Source organism: Panulirus ornatus, chromosome 33 (assembly GCF_036320965.1).
Source record: "Panulirus ornatus isolate Po-2019 chromosome 33, ASM3632096v1, whole genome shotgun sequence".
NCBI classification, from domain to species: domain Eukaryota; kingdom Metazoa; phylum Arthropoda; class Malacostraca; order Decapoda; family Palinuridae; genus Panulirus; species Panulirus ornatus.
The window spans coordinates 2,931,817-2,950,961 of record NC_092256.1 but is presented as its reverse complement, the minus strand read 5'-3'; the positions used below and the strand labels follow the sequence as shown (position 1 = coordinate 2,950,961).

Here is a 19,145-nt window from a genome sequence, read left to right as displayed (position 1 = left end):
ACCCTCACTAATGCACCGAGTATTGTGCCGCCCACACTAATGCATCAAGTACCATGCCACCAACACTAATGCACCAAGTATCATGCCACCCACAATAATGCACCAAGTATAATGGCACCCACACTAATGCACCAAGTATATGCCAAGAACATTAATGCACCAAGTATCATGCCACCTACACTAGTGCACCAATTATCATGCCACCCACACTAATGCGCCAACTAAAATGCCACCCACACTAATGCACCAAATATCATGGCAACCACACTAATACACCAAGTATCATGAAACCCCCCACACTAATGCAGCAAATATCATGCCACCCACACTTATGCAACAACTATAATGCCAACCAGGATAATGTACCAAGTATCATGCCACCGAAACTAATGCACCAAGTATCATGCCGCCCACACTAATGCATTAAGTATCATGCCAACCACAATAATGCACCAAGTATCATGGCACCTACACTAATATACGAACTATCATTCCACCCACACAAATGCATCAAGCATCATGCCACCCACCCTACTGCAACAAGTATCATGCCACCCACACTACTGCACCAAGTATCATCCACCCAAACTAATGCACCAAATATCATGGCATCCACACTAATGCTCCAAAAATGATGCCACCTAAATTAGGGCACGAAGTATCAAGCGACCCATACTGATGCACCAAGTATCAGGGCACCTACACTAATATACGAAGTGTAATTCCACCCACACAAATACACCAAGTATCATACCGCCCGCAGGAATGCACCAAGTATCATGCCACCCACACTAATGCACAAAGTTTCATGCCACCCACACTAATGCACCAAATACCATGCCATCCAAACTAAGGCACCAAATATCATGCCATCCACAATAATGCACCAAGTATCATGCTAGTCACACAAATACACTAAGTATCGTACCAACAACTATAATGCTTCAAGTATCATGCCACCCACACTAATGCATCAAGTTTTAAGTCACCCATACTAATGCACCAAGCATCATGGCACCCACACTAATGCAATTATTATCATGCAAACCACACTAATGCACCAAGTATTATGCCACCTACACTAATGCAAGAAGTATCATGGCACCCACACTAATGCAAATATTGTCATGCCACCCACACTAATATACAAAGTGTTATGCCACCCACACTATTGATGCACCAAGTATCATACCACCTACACTAATGCACCAGGTATCATTGCACCCAAACTAATGCACCAATTATCATGCCATCCACACTAATGCACCAAGTATCATACCACCCTTGCTAATGCACCAAGCAACATACCACTCCACTTATGCACCAAGTATCATGCCACCCTCACTAATATACCGAGTATCATACCACCCACCACACTAATGCTCCAAGTATCATGGAATTCCCACACTTATGCACCAGATATGATCCCACCCACACTAACGCACCAAGTATAACTAAACCCACTATAACGAATCTAGCTCCCACAGTAATGAAGGTGATGGTCGATATAGAGCACTGTTGTCTAGGTTATACTGCGAGGAGAAGACCCGTCATAAATGATTGTGAAAAATTACAGGTGTAGAATGAGCCCAGGTTGATAATGATCAGTATCATTAATCAAACATAGAAGTAACAGCAAGTATAATAACTAATTAACCACAAATCAAATGAAAAAGCAATTTCCCAGCACACAACATAAAACTATGTTAATACAACCATAAGTGCATTTAACCACAAAGGCAGCTTAACTTATATAAAAAAAATCGTTACGCTCCCCTACCACACCACCACACCTCGAGGAAGAGCCACTACACCTCAGGATGCCGTCTGGGTTGAGACTGCCGTGGAAGGCATCGGCACTGATATATAAGGAGTGGGTATGAAGCCCGGCTTGTATCAGTCAAGGTGAGACGAAGCAACAAGGACTTGAATGAACGCAGAACGATCTGGTTCCAACGTGGCAGAGAGGCAGTGGTGCGGAGTATGGAGGACAAAAGTTATATAAGATTTTAAATCTAAACAAGATGTTAGGAGAGTACATGGTAATATATATATATATATATATATATATATATATATATATATATATATATATATATATATATATATATATATATATATATATATATATATATATACATATATGCAAAGAATCGAACCCCGTACCATTTGCGTGGTAGCTGGGAACGCTAACTGCGAGGCTATGATCATCCCCAACAGGGAAACGACTATTCGATTGCTAGTAATCCAATACCCTTAAACAAGATCCTAGGAGAGTACATGACACCTCCCCCGAAAGAGAACTTTCCTGAAGGGAAAGTTGAAAAATATATATACAGAGACGTACTGACTGAGACTTAAACTCGTGATAAAGCGTCCGCTATCCTGTTTTCAGATCCTTTGATGTGTTTAATCTGGAGGTTGTAAGGTTACAAGAAGAGCGACCATCTCAGCAGGCGTTGATTGGAGAATTTGTTGCGGTTGAGGAACGTGATGGGGTTATGGTCCGTGTAAACCACGGCCGTAGAGGTAGCACTCGAACTTCTTGATTGCAGAGACGATGGCCAGGAGTTCCTTCTCGATGGTACTATAAGACTTCTGATGCTTGTTAAATTTTGGGGAGTGATATGCTATTGGATGCATTACTCCGTCCGTCTCTTGTAGTAAGACTGCTCCAACGGCTACATCGCTTGCGTCTGTTTGAAGAACGAAGGGTTGAGCGAAGTTAGGGGCCATCAGGACGGGTTCATGAGACAAATAGGTTTTCAAGTGGTTGAAGGCTTCCTGGCATTCCTCCGTCCACTTAAATGTCACCTTCCCACTCGTTAGACGTGTGAGAGGGGCAACCACAGAAGAGAAGTTTGGGCAGTAGCGGCGGTAGAAACCCGCCATACCGAGGAAGCGCATCAAACTCTTCTTAGTATCTGGCGTTGGGTAGGAGAGGATAGCGCTTACGTTGGCAGACTTAGGTAGAACATTTCCTTTTCCTACCTCATGTCCCAGGTAGGTGACCTGGGCGCTGCAGAAAGTTGATTTGGCCAGCTTGATGGTGAGGTGAGCGTCCTGCAGTCTCCGGAGAACAGCTGACAGTCTGTGCATATGATTGTACCAAGTGTCTGAGTAAATAACTATGTCATCTAAGTATACTTCAACTTTGCCCAGATCTTGGAACAGAAAATTCATTGTACGCTGGAATGTCCCTGGGCTGTTACGCATACCAAACGGCATTACTCTGTACTCATATAACCCAAATGGTATTATAAATGCAGAGATAGTTTGAGCATTTTCAGTTAACGGAATCTGATAAAACCCTTTATTCAGATCTATCTTTGAAATATACTTGGACTGTCCCACCGAATCAATCAGATCATCGATGCGGGGCAATGGATAGGCGTCTGGCTGGGTGACACTATTGAGTCGACGGTAGTCTGTGCACAGGTGAAGCTGTCTGTCCTCCTTAGGAACGAGCAAGCAGGGAGATGCCCAAGGTGAACAGCTAGGTACAGCCAGGTTGTTGTCTAGTAGGTAGTCCACCTCTTTCTTCATCTGCCCTCTCTTTTGATGTGGTATTCTGTATGGTGGCTGGCTGATAGGGTTTGCTCCAGGAATTAGTACAACATCATGAGACATAATTGTGCAATGGCCTGGCGTGTCTGATATCACACTAGAATGACTTAAGAGCACACTTGAGACTTCTTTGGCTTGTTCAGGTTGCAAATGTGCAAGAAATTTAGGCAAGTCTTGTAGTATGTCAGAGTTTGAATGTCCTTTCCAATTGTTAGTTGTGCCAGAAGTATCAAGAGTGTTATCTACCTGTGAGCCCATTACATTGCATGGCAATCCTATCTGGTCACGTGCAGGATCCTGTGATAGGAAAGGTTTTAGAAGGATAACATGGACAAATTGTGTTGATTCACGACGACCAGGAGTACTTATTATGTAACTGTAATCATTGACTTTAGATTTTATTGTGTAAGGACCGTGATACTTGGCTGACAGAGGAGAACCAGTAATTGGGAAGTAAGCTAGAACTTTATCTCCTTCCTGAAAGTTTCTGACTTTAGCTTTAACATCAAATACTGATTTCATAGTATGTTGTGAAATCTTCAAATTATTCCTAGCAATTTTACGTATCTTATCAAGGTTATCTTTCAGTTGTTGCAAGTAGGTTGTGACAGATTTCAGTGGAATTTTATGACTAATGAGCTTATCCTTAACCACTTTAAGAGGTCCTTTGACTTTTCTACCAAAGACGAGCTCAAAAGGTGAACAACCAAGTGAGTCGTGTGGAGATTCTCGAACAGCAAATAAGAGAGAGGGTAACCCTTCATCCCAATCCTGATTCCTCTCATGACAGTACTTGCGTATCATTGATTTGAGGGTTTGATGGTGCCTCTCAAGGGCAGCTTGACTCTGCGGGTGATATGCTGTGGACAGGGTTTGTCTGATACCTAGCTCCTGAAGCACATCTTTGAAGAGATCGCTGGTGAAGTTGGTGCCACGATCAGTTTGTACCTCCTGAGGGATACCGAAAGTAGTGAACATGTGGATTAATTTATTAGCTACATTTTTGGCAGAGATGGTCTTTAGAGGAAAAGCCTTAGGGTATCTAGATGTAGGGCAAAGTACTGTAAGTATATACTGATTTCCCTTCTTAGACTTTGGCAAGGGACCAACTATGTCAATAATAATCTTTTGAAAGGGTTCTGAAGGAACTGGAATGGGTTGCAATGGATATGGTGGAATTGATTTATTAGGTTTCCCTACAATCTGACAAGTTAAGCAAGCATTGATAAATGAAACTATATCCTTCATACCAGGCCAATAGAAATCATTAAGTAGTTTGAGGTAGGTTTTCTTAATTCCTAAGTGACCACTAAAACCTTCATGTGCGATTTCCATAAGAGGCTGCCTTATACACTGTGGAACTACCACTTGATGCGTTTCGGCCCATGTATCTTCATCAGAAAGTTTAGGGGGTCTATAGAACCTCATAAGGATGTTGTCTTGGTAGTAGAAGGCAGGTGTGTCGAAGATATCTTCTTTCGGCAGGACCTACTGGTGTAACTTCGTCAGGGTTGGGTCCTGTCGCTGGGCCTCCTCTAGTTTGTGCTCGGATATCAGCTTGTTTAAAGGAGATACTTCCAGACCACAAGTAGTAAAACCTTCATTGCAGGGCTTAGGAAAGAGAGGTGGTGTAGGATCCTCCTCGTCCACGGTCTGTCGATGTTGAGAGCGTGTGACGGCACAGATGGGGAACAGGGTTGGCTGCTCCTTCTCAATGTCTTCAGTAGAGCTATAGGGCAGTGGAGTGCTCGGATATCAGCTTGTTTAAAGGAGATACATCCAGACCACAAGTAGTAAAACCTTCATTGCAGGGCTTAGGAAAGAGAGGTGGTGTAGGATCCTCCTCGTCCACGGTCTGTCGATGTTGAGAGCGTGTGACGGCACAGATGGGGAACAGGGTTGGCTGCTCCTTCTCAATGTCTTCAGTAGGGCTATAGGGCAGTGGAGTGTCTCGAATAGTTAGTGCAGGGACGACCAGACTGCCGGCTAGGTCGTTACCAAGAAGGAAGGTGGCGTCAGGTATAGGTAGAGGAGTATCAACTACTCCTACAGTTACTGTACCTTTCACCGCCTCACAGTCAAGCTCTATTTTGGCAAGGTGTACTGGAGTGCTGGCGTTGACCAATTTGAGATAGACCTTCTCACCCGATAGGTTAGAGTCAATATCAGGGAGAGATGCCTTGTGGATCAGAGACTGGGCCGATGCAGTGTCTCTGATGATCTGTACAGGGTGTTGTTGCTTGCCAGGGCCTAGAGACACAGTGCCAGGGGAGCGGAATGGTTGAAAGAGGTCGATTGATGTTGGAGAATCCTGTAGGTTGGTGGTTGCCACAGGTTTTGTGAAGGTTGTCGCAGTGGCGGTTGTGCCCTTAGATACCTTACACCTAGGATCAGGACAATCCTTTATAAGGTGTCCTTCTTTCTTACAGAACCTAAAGACCTGAGCATATTTCTCACCTAGTTGACCCTGTCCAGAAACATGTTTAGCGTGTGTGGAATCTGCATGTGACCTTACAGTAGAAGGGGTAGTTTTCCCTTCTCCCTGTTGTGGACGATGGATAAGGGAGTAGACGTCAGCGAGCTTAGCTGCCTTTAAGTAATCTGTTTCCTCCCTGTTGGTTATATGCACCATTATGTAGTATGGAACCTTTCTCTTAAACTCTTCAAGCATAAGCAAGTTGACCAGGCCTTCAAATGTATCTACACTAGCCGATTTAATATAATTATTAAATGATCTAAGTTTCTCAGCAGCAAATTCTGAACATGTTTGAGTTTTAGTTAGGTTCCTAAAAGCCTGTCTGTAACCTTCAGTTGTAATAGAATACGTGGCTAAAATTGCCTCTTTTATCTCCTCATAGTTAGTAATGTCATGAATCCCATCACACACATCAACTGCCTTACCCACAAGCTTGAGCTTTAGGAGCCAGATCCAGTGCTCCTTGGGCCATTTGAAGTGTTCTGCTTCTGCTGATGTTTCAAATTGTCTAAAGAAGGCTTCTGGATTCTTCTCTGTGAAAATAGGAAGAAGCTTGACATGCTTGGCAACATCAAACTTGACAGGAGCTTCTGTCTCTGGGATGCTTTGTTTCAGCTGTAAGACCTTTAACTCGTGTTCGCGCTTCAGTCTCGTGGTTACACGTTCAGCGAGTTCAGTCTGTAGTTTAACTTGCAAAGCTTGGAGTTTAACAGTCTCAATCTCAAGAGCAGTCTGTAGGTCAGGAGTTGATGTGCAATGGTGGGTAGTAAAACCTGTAGCTCTTAAGTAGGCTTCAATGTTAGACTTAACTTCATCCTTAGTTGTACTATGAGTGAATGGCACTCGAAATGTAGTGGCAATAAACTTAAGATTATCCTTAGTTATATTATCTGAATCAAGTTCCTCAACTGAAGGGTTACTTACAAACCTTACAGGGTCAAAGTCAATCATGGTGAACAAAGGCAAAAATAGGTTAAAGGACAATAGGAATGGATATATAAAATTAAGCGAGAAATGTTGGTGATCACACCAAATACCTCCCGAGCTAGTAAATAGTATGAAAACCGCAGGTAGACACTTTCAACTTGTAACGAGCCAGTGTGTAGTTAAGGTAGTAACGTATTTCACATACATACGCACTGGAATTACCAAAACTATACAGAGTACTTATTAAAAGTTTGAGACTGGTCAAGTTACAAACGAGTGTAAATAAAAGTGAGAGAAATGATGAGCTTCGCTGGCTCATATTATAAATGAGTGAGAGTCTCTGTACGACGATTTATGGGAGTCAGTGTAGATTTCTCAGGTATGAACACTTGTGAGACGTAGCAGGAACAGGCTATACCATTAATTATGTAGGAAAGCTAACTAGCTATGCACTGGCCAGGTACAAGGCAGTTATACACTCGAGAAATAACCAAAAGTTATAACTAGATTAAGAGTTACCTTCCCACGGAACTAAATCACTTTAATATAAGGACGGTTAACAAGTCTATGTGGTGTGCACAAGGAAACTTATTAGATAACAAACATCCCGGACAGGCCCCCATATAACGAATCTAGCTCTCACAGTAATGAAGGTGATGGTCAAATAGAGCACTGTTGTCTAGGTTATACTGCGAGGAGAAGACCCGTCATAAATGATTGTGAACAATTACAGGTGTAGAATGAGCCCAGGTTGATGATGATCTGTATTATTAATCAAACATAGAAGTAACAGCAAGTATAATAACTAATTAACCACAAATCAAATGAAAAAGCAATTTCCCAGCACACAACATAAAACTATGTTAGTACAACCATAAGTGCATTTAACCACAAAGGCAGCTTAACTTATATAAAAAAATCGTTACGCTCCCCTACCACACCACCACACCTCGGGGAAGAGCCACTATACCTCAGGATGCCGTCTGGGTTGAGACTGCCGTGGAAGGCATCGGCACTGATATATAAGGAGTGGGTATGAAGCCCGGCTTGTCTCAGTCAAAGTGAGACGAAAAAACAAGGACTTGAATGAACGCAGAATGATCTGGTTCCAACGTGGCAGAGAGGCAGTGGTGCGGAGTATGGAGGACAAAATAATATAAGATTCTAAATCTAAACAAGATGTTAGGAGAGTACATGATAATATATATATATATATATATATATATATATATATATATATATATATATATATATATATATATATATATATATATATATATATATATATATATACATATATGCAAAGAATCGAACCCCGTACCATTTGCGTGGTAGCTGGGAATGCTAACTGCGAGGCTATGATCGCCCCCAACAGGGAACGGCTATTCGATTGCTAGTAATCCAATACCCTTAAACAAGATCTTAGGAGAGTACATGACACCACATTAATGCACCAAGTATTAAGCCACCCACACTGGTGCACCAAGTACCATGGTGCCTATACTGATATATCAAGTATCATGCCACTCACACTACTGTACCAAATATCATGAGAAACACACTAATACACCAATATCATGCCACCTACACTAATGAAATAATTGTCATGGCACCCACACTAATGCACCAAGTATTTTGCCGGCCAAACTAATGCACCAAGTATGATGCCACGCAAACTAAAACACCAGGTATCATGAAGCCCACACTATTGCACTAACTCTGATATACCAAGTATCATGCCACACACACGAATGCACCAAGTATCATGCCGCCCAGACTAATGCACAGAGTACGATGCCATCCACATTAATACACCAAGTATCATCCCACCCACAATAATGCACCGAGTATAATGACACCCACACTAATGCACCAAGTGTCATTCATGCCAACCACACTAATGCACCAAGTATCATGCCAACAACACTAATGCACAAAGTATCATGCCATCCACGAATGCACCTTACAATCATGCCACCCACACTAACGCGCCAAACATCATGCCACCCATACTAATGCATTAAGTATCATGCCAACCACACTAATGCACCATGTATCATGCCATCCACACTAATGCAACAACTATCATGCCAACCAAAGTAATGCACCAAGCATCATGCCACCCAAGCCAATGCACCAAGTATCATGCCGATCACACTAATGCATCAAGTATCAATCCACCTACACTAATGCACCAAGAGTCATGCCACCCACACTAAAGTACCAAGTATCATTCTACCCACAATAATACATCAAGTATCATGCCACCCACACTACTGCACCAAGTATTATGCCACCCACACTAATGCACAAAGTATCATTCCACCCACACTAATGCACCAAGTATCATGGCACCCACACTAATGCACCAAGTATCATGCTACTCAAACTAATGCGCCAAGTATCATGCCATCCACACTAATTGCACCAAGATTCATGCTACCCACACTAATGCAGCAAGTATCATGCCACCCACTCTTATGCACCAAGTATCTTGCCACCCTCACTAAGACACCAAGTATCATGCCACCGACTCTAAATCACCAAGTAACATGCCACCAACACTAATGCACTAAGTATCATGCCACCCACAATAATGCACCAAGTATAATGGCACCCACACTCATGCACCAAGTACCATGCCAACGACACTAATGCACCAAGTATCATGCCACCAAAACTATTGCACCAAGCATCATGCCACCCAAGCTAATACTCTAAATATCATGTCGCCCAAAGTAATGCTTCAAGTATCAATCCACCCACACTAATGCACCAAGAGTCAGGTCACCCTCACTAAAGTGCCAAGCATCATTCAACCCACAATAATGCACCAAGTATCATGGCACCCACACTACTGCACCAAGTATTCTACCACCCAAACTAATGTACCAAGTCTCATGCCACCCAAAATAATGCACCAAGTATAATGGCGCCAACACTAAAGCACCAATTATCATGTCAACCACACTAATGCACCAAGTATCATGCAAACCATAATACAGCACGAAGTATCATGCCATCCACACTAATGCATCAAGTGTCATGCCACCCACACTAATGCACCAAGTATCATGCCAACAACACTAATGCACAAAGTATCATGCCATCCACGAAAGCACCTTACTATCATGCCACCCACACTGATGCGCCAAAAATCATGCCACCCATACTAATGCATTAAGTATCATGCCAACCACACTAATGCACCATGTATCATGCCATCCACACTAATGCAACAACTATCATGCCAACCAAAGTAATGCACCAAGTATCATGCCACCCAAGCCAATGCACCAAGTATCATGCCGATCACACTAATGCATCAAGTATCAATCCACCTACACTAATGCACCAAGAGTCATGCCACCCACACTAAAGTACCAAGAATCATTCCACCCACAATAATGCATCAAGTATCATGCCACAAACACTACTGCATCAAGTATTATGCCACCCAAACTAATGCACAAAGTATCATTCCACCCACACTAATGCACCAAGTATCATGGCACCCACACTAATGCACCAAGTATCATGCTACTCAAACTAATGCGCCAAGTATCATGCCATCCACACTAATTGCACAAAGATTCATGCTACCCACACTAATGCAGCAAGTATCATGCCACCCACTCTTATGCACCAAGTTTCATGCCACCCTCACTAAGACACCAAGTATAATGCCACCGACTCTAAATCACCAAGTAACATGCCACCAACACTAATGCACTAAGTATCATGCCACCCACAATAATGCACCAAGTATAATGGCACCCACACTCATGCACCAAGTACCATGCCAACGACACTAATGCACAAGTATCATGCCACCCAAAACTATTGCACCAAGCATCATGCCATCCAAGCTAATGAAAGTAATGGTCGATATAGAGCACTGTTGTCTAGGTTATACTGCGAGGAGAAGACCCGTCATAAATGATTGTGAAAAATTACAGGTGTAGAATGAGCCCAGGTTGATAATGATCAGTATCATTAATCAAACATAGAAGTAACAGCAAGTATAATAACTAATTAACCACAAATCAAACGAAAAGCAATTTCCCAGCACACAACATAAAACTATGTTAATACAATCATAAGTGCATTTAACCCCAAAGGCAGCTTAACTTATATAAAAAAAAAATCGTTACGCTCCCCTACCACACCACCACACCTCGGGGAAGAGCCACTACACCTCAGGATGCCGTCTGGGTTGAGACTGCCGCGGAAGGCATCGGCACTGATATATAAGGAGTGGGTATGAAGCCCGGCTTGTCTCAGTCAAAGTGAGACGAAGCAACAAGGACTTGAATGAACGCAGAACGATCTGGTTCCAACGTGGCAGAGAGGCAGTGGTGCGTAGTATGGACAAAATAATATAAGATTTAAAATTTAAACAAGATGTTAGGAGAGTACATGATAATATATATATATACATATATGCAAAGATTCGAACCCCGTACCATTTGCGTGGTAGCTGGGAACGCTAACTGCGAGGCTATGATCGCCCCCAACAGGGAAACGACTATTCGATTGCTAGTAATCCAATACCCTTAAACAAGATCTTAGGAGAGTACATGACACCTCCCCCGAAAGAGAACTTTCCTGAAGGGAAAGTTAAAAAATATATATACAGAGATGTACTGACTGAGACTTAAACTCGTGATAAAGCGTCCGCTATCCTGTTTTCAGGTCCTTTGATGTGTTTAATCTGGAGGTTGTACGGTTGCAAGAAGAGCGACCATCTCAGCAGGCGTTGATTGGAGAATATGTTGCGGTTGAGGAACGTGATGGGGTTATGGTCCGTGTAAACCACAAGTCTTTGATGGCCGTAGAGGTAGCACTCGAACTTCTTGATTGCAGAGACGATGGCCAGGAGTTCCTTCTCGAAGGTACTATAAGACTTCTGATGCTTGTTAAATTTTGCGGAGTGATATGCTATTGGATGCATTACTCCGTCCGTCTCTTGTAGTAAGACTGCTCCAACGGCTACATCGTTTGCGTCTGTTTGAAGAACGAAGGGTTGAGCGACGTTAGGGGCCATCAGGACGGGCTCATGAGACAAATAGGTTCTCAAGTGGTTGAAGGCTTCCTGGCATTCCTCCGTCCACTTAAATGTCACCTTCCCACTCGTTAGACGAGTGGGAAGGTGAACAGCTAGGTACAGCCAGGTTGTTGTGTAGTAGGTAGTCCACCTCTTTCTTCATCTGCTCTCTCTTTTGATGTGGTATTCTGTGTGGTGGCTGGCTAATAGGGTTTGTGGGAAGTGTGGGCAACCACAGAAGAGAAGTTTGGGCAGTAGCGGCGGTAGAAACCCGCCATACCGGGGAAGCGCATCAAACTCTTCTTAGTATCTGGCGTTGGGTAGCAGAGGATAGCGCTTACGTTGGCAGACTTAGGTCGAACATTTCCTTTTCCTACCTCATGTCCCAGGCGCTGCAGAAAGTTGATTTGGCCAGCTTGATGGTGAGGTAAGCGTCCTGGAGTTTCCGGAGAACAGCTGACAGTCTGTGCATATGATTATACCAAGTGTCTGAGTAAACAATTATGTCATCTAAGTATACTTCAACTTTGTCCAGATCTTGGAACAGAAAATTCATTGTACGCTGGAATGTCCCTGGGCTGTTACGCATACCAAACGGCATTACTCTGTACTCATATAACCCAAATGGTGTTATAAATGCCGAGATAGTTTGAGCATTTTTAGTTAATGGAATCTGATAAATCCCTTTATTCAGATCTATCTTTGAAATATACTTGGACTGTCCCACCGTGTCAATCAGATCATCGATGCGGGGCAATGGATAGGCGTCTGACTGGGTGACACTGTTGAGTCGACGGTAGTCTGTGCACAGGCGAAGCTGTCTGTCCTCCTTAGGAACGAGCAAGCAGGGAGATGCCCCCGGTGAACAGCTAGGTACAGCCAGGTTGTTGTGTAGTAGGTAGTCCACCTCTTTCTTCATCTGCTCTCTCTTTTGATGTAGTATTCTGTGTGGTGGCTGGCTAATAGGGTTTGTTCCAGGAATTAGTACAACATCATGAGACATAATTGTGCAATGGCCTGGCGTGTCCGATATCACACTAGAATGACTTAAGAGCACACTTGAGACTTCTTTGGCTTGTTCACGTTGCAAATGTGCAAGAAATTTAGGCAAGTCTTGTAGTATGTCAGAGTTTGAATGTCCTTTCCAATTGTTAGTTGTGCTAGAAGTATCAAGAGTGTTATCTACCTGTGAGCCTATTACATTGCATGGCAATCCTATCTGGTCACGTGCAGGATCCTGTGATAGAAAAGGTTTTAGAAGGTTAACATGGACAAATTGTGTTGCTTCACGACGACCAGGAGTACTTATTATGTAATTGTAATCATTGACTTTAGATTTTATTGTGTAAGGACCGTGATACTTGGCTGACAGAGGAGAACCAGTAATTGGGAAGTAAGCTAGAACTTTATCTCCTTCCTGAAAGTTTCTGACTTTAGCTTTAACATCAAATACTGATTTCATAGTATGTTGTGAAATCTTCAAATTATTCCTAGCACATTTACGTATCTTATCAAGGTTATCTTTCAGTTGTTGCAAGTAGGTTGTGACAGATTTCAGTGGAACTTTATGACTAATGAGCTTATCTTTAACCACTTTATGAGGTCCTCTGACTTTTCTACCAAAGACGAGCTCAAAAGGTGAGCAACCAAGTGACTCGTGTGGAGATTCTCGAACAGCAAATAAGAGAAAGGGTAATCTTTCATCCCAATTCCTCTCATGACAGTACTTGCGTATCATTGATTTGAGGGTTTGATGGTGCCTCTCAAGGGCACCTTGACTCTGCGGGTGATATGCTGTGGACAGGGTCTGTTTGATACCTAGCTCCTGAAGCACATCTTTGAAGAGATCGCTGGTGAAGTTGGTGCCACTATCACTTTCTAGATGTAGGGCAAAGTACTGTAAGTATATACTGATTTCCCTTCATAGACTTTGGCAAGGGACCAACTATGTCAGTAATCTTTTGAAAGGGTTCTGAAGGAACTGGAATGGGTTGCAATGGATATGGTGGAATTGATTGATTAGGTTTCCCTACAATCTGACAAGTTAAGCAAGAATTGATAAATGAAACTATATCCTTCATACCAGGCCAATAGAAATCATTAAGTAGTTTGAGGTAGGTTTTCTTAATTCCTAAGTGACCACTAAAACCTTCATGTGCGATTTCCATAAGAGGCTGCCTTATTCACTGTGGAACTACCACTTGATGCGTCTCGGCCCATGTATCTTTATCAGAGAGTTTAGGGGGTCTATAGAACCTCATAAGGATGTTATCTTGGTAGTAGAAGGCAGGTGTGTCGAGGATATCTTCTTTCGGCAGGACCTCCTGGTGTAACTTCGTGAGGGTTGGGTCCTGTCGCTGGGCCTCCTCTAGTTTGTGCTCGGATATCAGCTTGTTTAAAGGAGATACATCCAGACCACAAGTAGTAAAACCTTCATTGCAGGGCTTAGGAAAGAGAAGTGGTGTAGGATCCTCCTCGTCCACGGTCCGTCTATGTTGAGAGCGTGTGACGGCACAGATGGGGAACAGGGTTGGCTGCTCCTTCTCAACGTCTTCAGTAGGGCTATAGGGCAGTGGAGTGTCTCGAATAGTTAGTGCAGGGACGACCTGACTGCCGGCTAGGTCTTTACCAAGAAGGAAGGTGGCGTCAGGTATAGGTAGAGGTGTATCAACTACTGCAGTTACTGTACCTTTCACCGCCTCACAGTCAAGCTCTATTTTGGCAAGGTGTACTGGAGTGCTGGCGTTGACCAATTTGAGATAGACCTTCTCACCCATTAGGTTAGAGTCAATATCAGGGAGAGATGCCTTGTGGATCAGAGATTGGGCCGATGCAGTGTCTCTGATGATCTGTACAGGGTGTTGTTGCTTGCCAGGGCCTAGAGACACAGTGCCAGGGGAGCGGAATGGTTGAAAGAGGTCGATTGATGTTGGAGAATCCTGTAGGTTGGTGGTTGCCACAGGTTTTGTGAAGGTTGTCGCAGTGGCGGTTGTGCCCTTAGATACCTTACACCTAGGATCAGGACAATCCTTTATAAGGTGTCCTTCTTTCTTACAGAACCTAAAGACCTGAGCATATTTCTCACCTAGTTGACCCTGTCCAGAAACATGTTTAGCGTGTGTGGAACCTGCATGTGACCTTACAGTAGAAGGGGTAGTTTTCCCTTCTCCCTGTTGTGGACGATGGATAAGGGAGTAGACGTCAGCGAGCTTAGCTGCCTTTAAGTAATCTGTTTCCTCCCTGTTGGTTATATGCACCATTATGTAGTATGGAACCTTTCTCTTAAACTCTTCAAGCATAAGCAAGTTGACCAGGCCTTCAAATGTATCTACACTAGCCGATTTAATACAATTATTAAATGATCTAAGTTTCTCAGCAGCAAATTCTGAACATGTTTGAGTTTTAGTTAGGTTCCTAAAAGCCTGTCTGTAACCTTCAGTTGTAATAGAATACGTGGCCAAAATAGCCTCTTTTATCTCCTCATAGTTAGTAATATCATGAATCCCATCACACACATCAACTGCCTTACCCACAAGCTTGGGCTTTAGGAGCCAGACCCAGTGCTCCTTGGGCCATTTGAAGTGTTCTGCTGTTGTTTCAAATTGTCTAAAGAAGGCTTCTGGATTCTTCTCTGTGAAAATAGGAAGAAGCTTGACATGCTTGACAACATCAAACTTGATAGGAGCTTCTGTATCTGGGATGCTTTGTTTCAGTTGTAAGACCTTTGACTCGTGTTCGTGCTTCAGTCTCATGGTTTCACGTTCAGCGAGTTCAGTCTGTAGTTTAACTTGCAAAGCTTGGAGTTTAACAGTCTCAATCTCAAGAGTAGTCTGTAGGTCAGGAGTTGATGTGCAATGATGGGTAGCAAAATCTGTAGCCTTTAAGTAGGCTTCAATGTTAGACTTAAGTTCATCCTTAGTTGTACTATGAGTGAATGGCACTCGAAATGTAGTGGCAATACACTTAAGATCATACATAGTTATATTATCTGAATCAAGTTCCTCAACTGAAGGGTTACTTACAAACCTTACGGGGTCAAAGTCAGTCATGGTGAACAAGGCAAAAATAGGTTAAAGGACAATAGGAATGGATATATAAAATTAAGCGAGAAATGTTGGTAATCACACCAAATACCTCCCGAGCTAGTAAATAGTATGAAAACCGCAGGTAGACACTTTCAACTTGTAACGAGCCAGTGTGTAGTTAAGGTAGTAACGTATTTCCCATACATACGCACTGGAATTACCAAAACTATACAGAGTACTTATTAAAAGTTTGAGACTGGTCAAGTTACAAACGAGTGTAAATTAAAGTGAGAGAAATGATGAGCTTCGCTGGCTCAGATTATAAATGAGTGAGAGTCTCTGTACGACGATTTATGGGAGTCAGTGTAGATTTCTTAGGTATGAACACATGTGGGACGTAGCAGGAACAGGCTATACCATTAATTATGTAGGAAAGCTAACTAGCTATGCACTGGCCAGGTACAAGGCAGTTATACACTCGAGAAATAACCAAAAGTTATAACTAGATTAAGAGTTACCTTCCCACGGAACTAAATCAATTTAATGTAAGGACGGTTAACAAGTCTATGTAGTGTGCACAAGGAAACTTATCAAATAACAAACCTTCCGGACAGGCCCCCACATAACGAATCTAGCTCTCACAGTAATGAAAGTAATGGTCGATATAGAGCACTGTAGTCTAGGTTATACTGCGAGGAGAAGACCCGTCATAAATGATTGTGAAAAATTACAGGTGTAGAATGAGCCCAGGTTGATAATGATCAGTATCATTAATCAAACATAGAAGTAACAGCAAGTATAATAACTAATTAACCACAAATCAAACGAAAAGCAATTTCCCAGCACACAACATAAAACTATGTTAATACAATCATAAGTGCATTTAACCACAAAGGCAGCTTAACTTATATAAAGAAAATCGTTACGCTCCCCTACCACACCACCACACCTCGGGGAAGAGCCACTATACCTCAGGATGCCGTCTGGGTTGAGACTGCCGTGGAAGGCATCGGCACTGATATATAAGGAGTGGGTATGAAGCCCGGCTTGTCTCAGTCAAAGTGAGACGAAGCAACAAGGACTTGAATGAACGCAGAATGATCTGGTTCCAACGTGGCAGAGAGGCAGTGGTGCGTAGTATGGAGGACAAAATAATATAAGATTCTAAATCTAAACAAGATGTTAGGAGAGTACATGATAATATATATATATATATATATATATATATATATATATATATATATATATATATATATATATATATATATATATATATATATATATATATATACATATATGCAAAGAATCGAACCCCGTACCATTTGCGTGGTAGCTGGGAATGCTAACTGCGAGGCTATGATCGCCCCCAACAGGGAACGACTATTCGATTGCTAGTAATCCAATACCCTTAAACAAGATCTTAGGAGAGTACATGACACCACATTAATGCACCAAGTATTAAGCCACCCACACTGGTGCACCAAGTACCATGGTGCCTATATTGATATATCAAGTATCATGCCACTCACACTACTGTACCAAATATCATGAGAACCACACTAATACACCAATATCATGCCACCTACACTAATGAAATAATTGTCATGGCACCCACACTAATGCACCAAGTATTTTGCCGGCCAAACTAATGCACCAAGTATGATGCCACGCAAACTAAAACACCAGGTATCATGAAGCCCACACTATTGCACTAACTCTGATATACCAAGTATCATGCCACACACACGAATGCACCAAGTATCATGCCGCCCAGACTAATGCACAGAGTACGATGCCATCCACATTAATACACCAAGTATCATCCCACCCACAATAATGCACCGAGTATAATGACACCCACACTAATGCACCAAGTGTCATTCATGCCAACCACACTAATGCACCAAGTATCATGCCAACAACACTAATGCACAAAGTATCATGCCATCCACGAATGCACCTTACAATCATGCCACCCACACTAACGCGCCAAACATCATGCCACCCATACTAATGCATTAAGTATCATGCCAACCACACTAATGCACCATGTATCATGCCATCCACACTAATGCAACAACTATCATGCCAACCAAAGTAATGCACCAAGCATCATGCCACCCAAGCCAATGCACCAAGTATCATGCCGATCACACTAATGCATCAAGTATCAATCCACCTACACTAATGCACCAAGAGTCATGCCACCCACACTAAAGTACCAAGTATCATTCCACCCACAATAATACATCAAGTATCATGCCACCCACACTACTGCACCAAGTATTATGCCACCCACACTAATGCACAAAGTATCATTCCACCCACACTAATGCACCAAGTATCATGGCACCCACACTAATGCACCAAGTATCATGCTACTCAAACTAATGCGCCAAGTATCATGCCATCCACACTAATTGCACCAAGATTCATGCTACCCACACTAATGCAGCAAGTATCATGCCACCCACTCTTATGCACCAAGTATCTTGCCACCCTCACTAAGACACCAAGTATCATGCCACCGACTCTAAATCACCAAGTAACATGCCACCAACACTAATGCACTAAGTATCATGCCACCCACAATAATGCACCAAGTATAATGGCACCCACACTCATGCACCAAGTACCATGCCAACGACACTAATGCACCAAGTATCATGCCACCAAAACTATTGCACCAAGCATCATGCCACCCAAGCTCATACTCTAAATATCATGTCGCCCAAAGTAATGCTTCAAGTATCAATCCACCCACACTAATGCACCAAGAGTCAGGTCACCCTCACTAAAGTGCCAAGCATCATTCAACCCACAATAATGCACCAAGTATCATGGCACCCACACTACTGCACCAAGTATTCTACCACCCAAACTAATGTACCAAGTCTCATGCCACCCAAAATAATGCACCAAGTATAATGGCGCCAACACTAAAGCACCAATTATCATGTCAACCACACTAATGCACCAAGTATCATGCAAACCATAATACAGCACGAAGTATCATGCCACCCACACTAATGCATCAAGTGTCATGCCACCCACACTAATGCACCAAGTATCATGCCAACAACACTAATGCACAAAGTATCAT

General features: G+C 42.7%; 2 protein-coding genes across 2 annotated transcripts; both read right to left on the bottom strand.

Annotated features, from left to right (window-relative positions):
- Positions 1 to 2,499: 2,499 nt before the first annotated feature.
- On the bottom strand, positions 2,500 to 4,995 carry LOC139759399 (uncharacterized). The gene has a single exon (XM_071681484.1). The coding sequence runs from the start codon at positions 4,993 to 4,995 to the stop codon at positions 2,500 to 2,502; it is 2,496 nt and encodes an 831-aa protein (XP_071537585.1).
- Positions 4,996 to 12,390: 7,395 nt separating this feature from the next.
- On the bottom strand, positions 12,391 to 14,185 carry LOC139759398 (uncharacterized). The gene is made up of 2 exons (XM_071681483.1): positions 14,101 to 14,185; positions 12,391 to 13,895 (listed from the first exon to the last, which is right to left on the bottom strand). Exons 1-2 carry the CDS (start codon positions 14,183 to 14,185, stop codon positions 12,391 to 12,393), a joined length of 1,590 nt encoding a protein of 529 aa, XP_071537584.1.
- Between the last annotated feature and the right edge of the window lie 4,960 nt (positions 14,186 to 19,145).

What these genes read in the sequence shown, in the direction of transcription:
- LOC139759399 (XM_071681484.1), bottom strand. Translation starts at nt 4,995, where the DNA reads ATGAGGTTCTATAGACCCCCTAAACTTTCTGATGAAGATACATGGGCC.
- LOC139759398 (XM_071681483.1), bottom strand. Translation starts at nt 14,185, where the DNA reads ATGGAAATCGCACATGAAGGTTTTAGTGGTCACTTAGGAATTAAGAAA. An exon ending in TAATGATTTCTATTGGCCTG is followed by an intron (nt 13,896 to 14,100) that starts GTATGAAGGATA and finishes CCCTACATCTAG; the next exon opens with AAAGTGATAGTGGCACCAAC.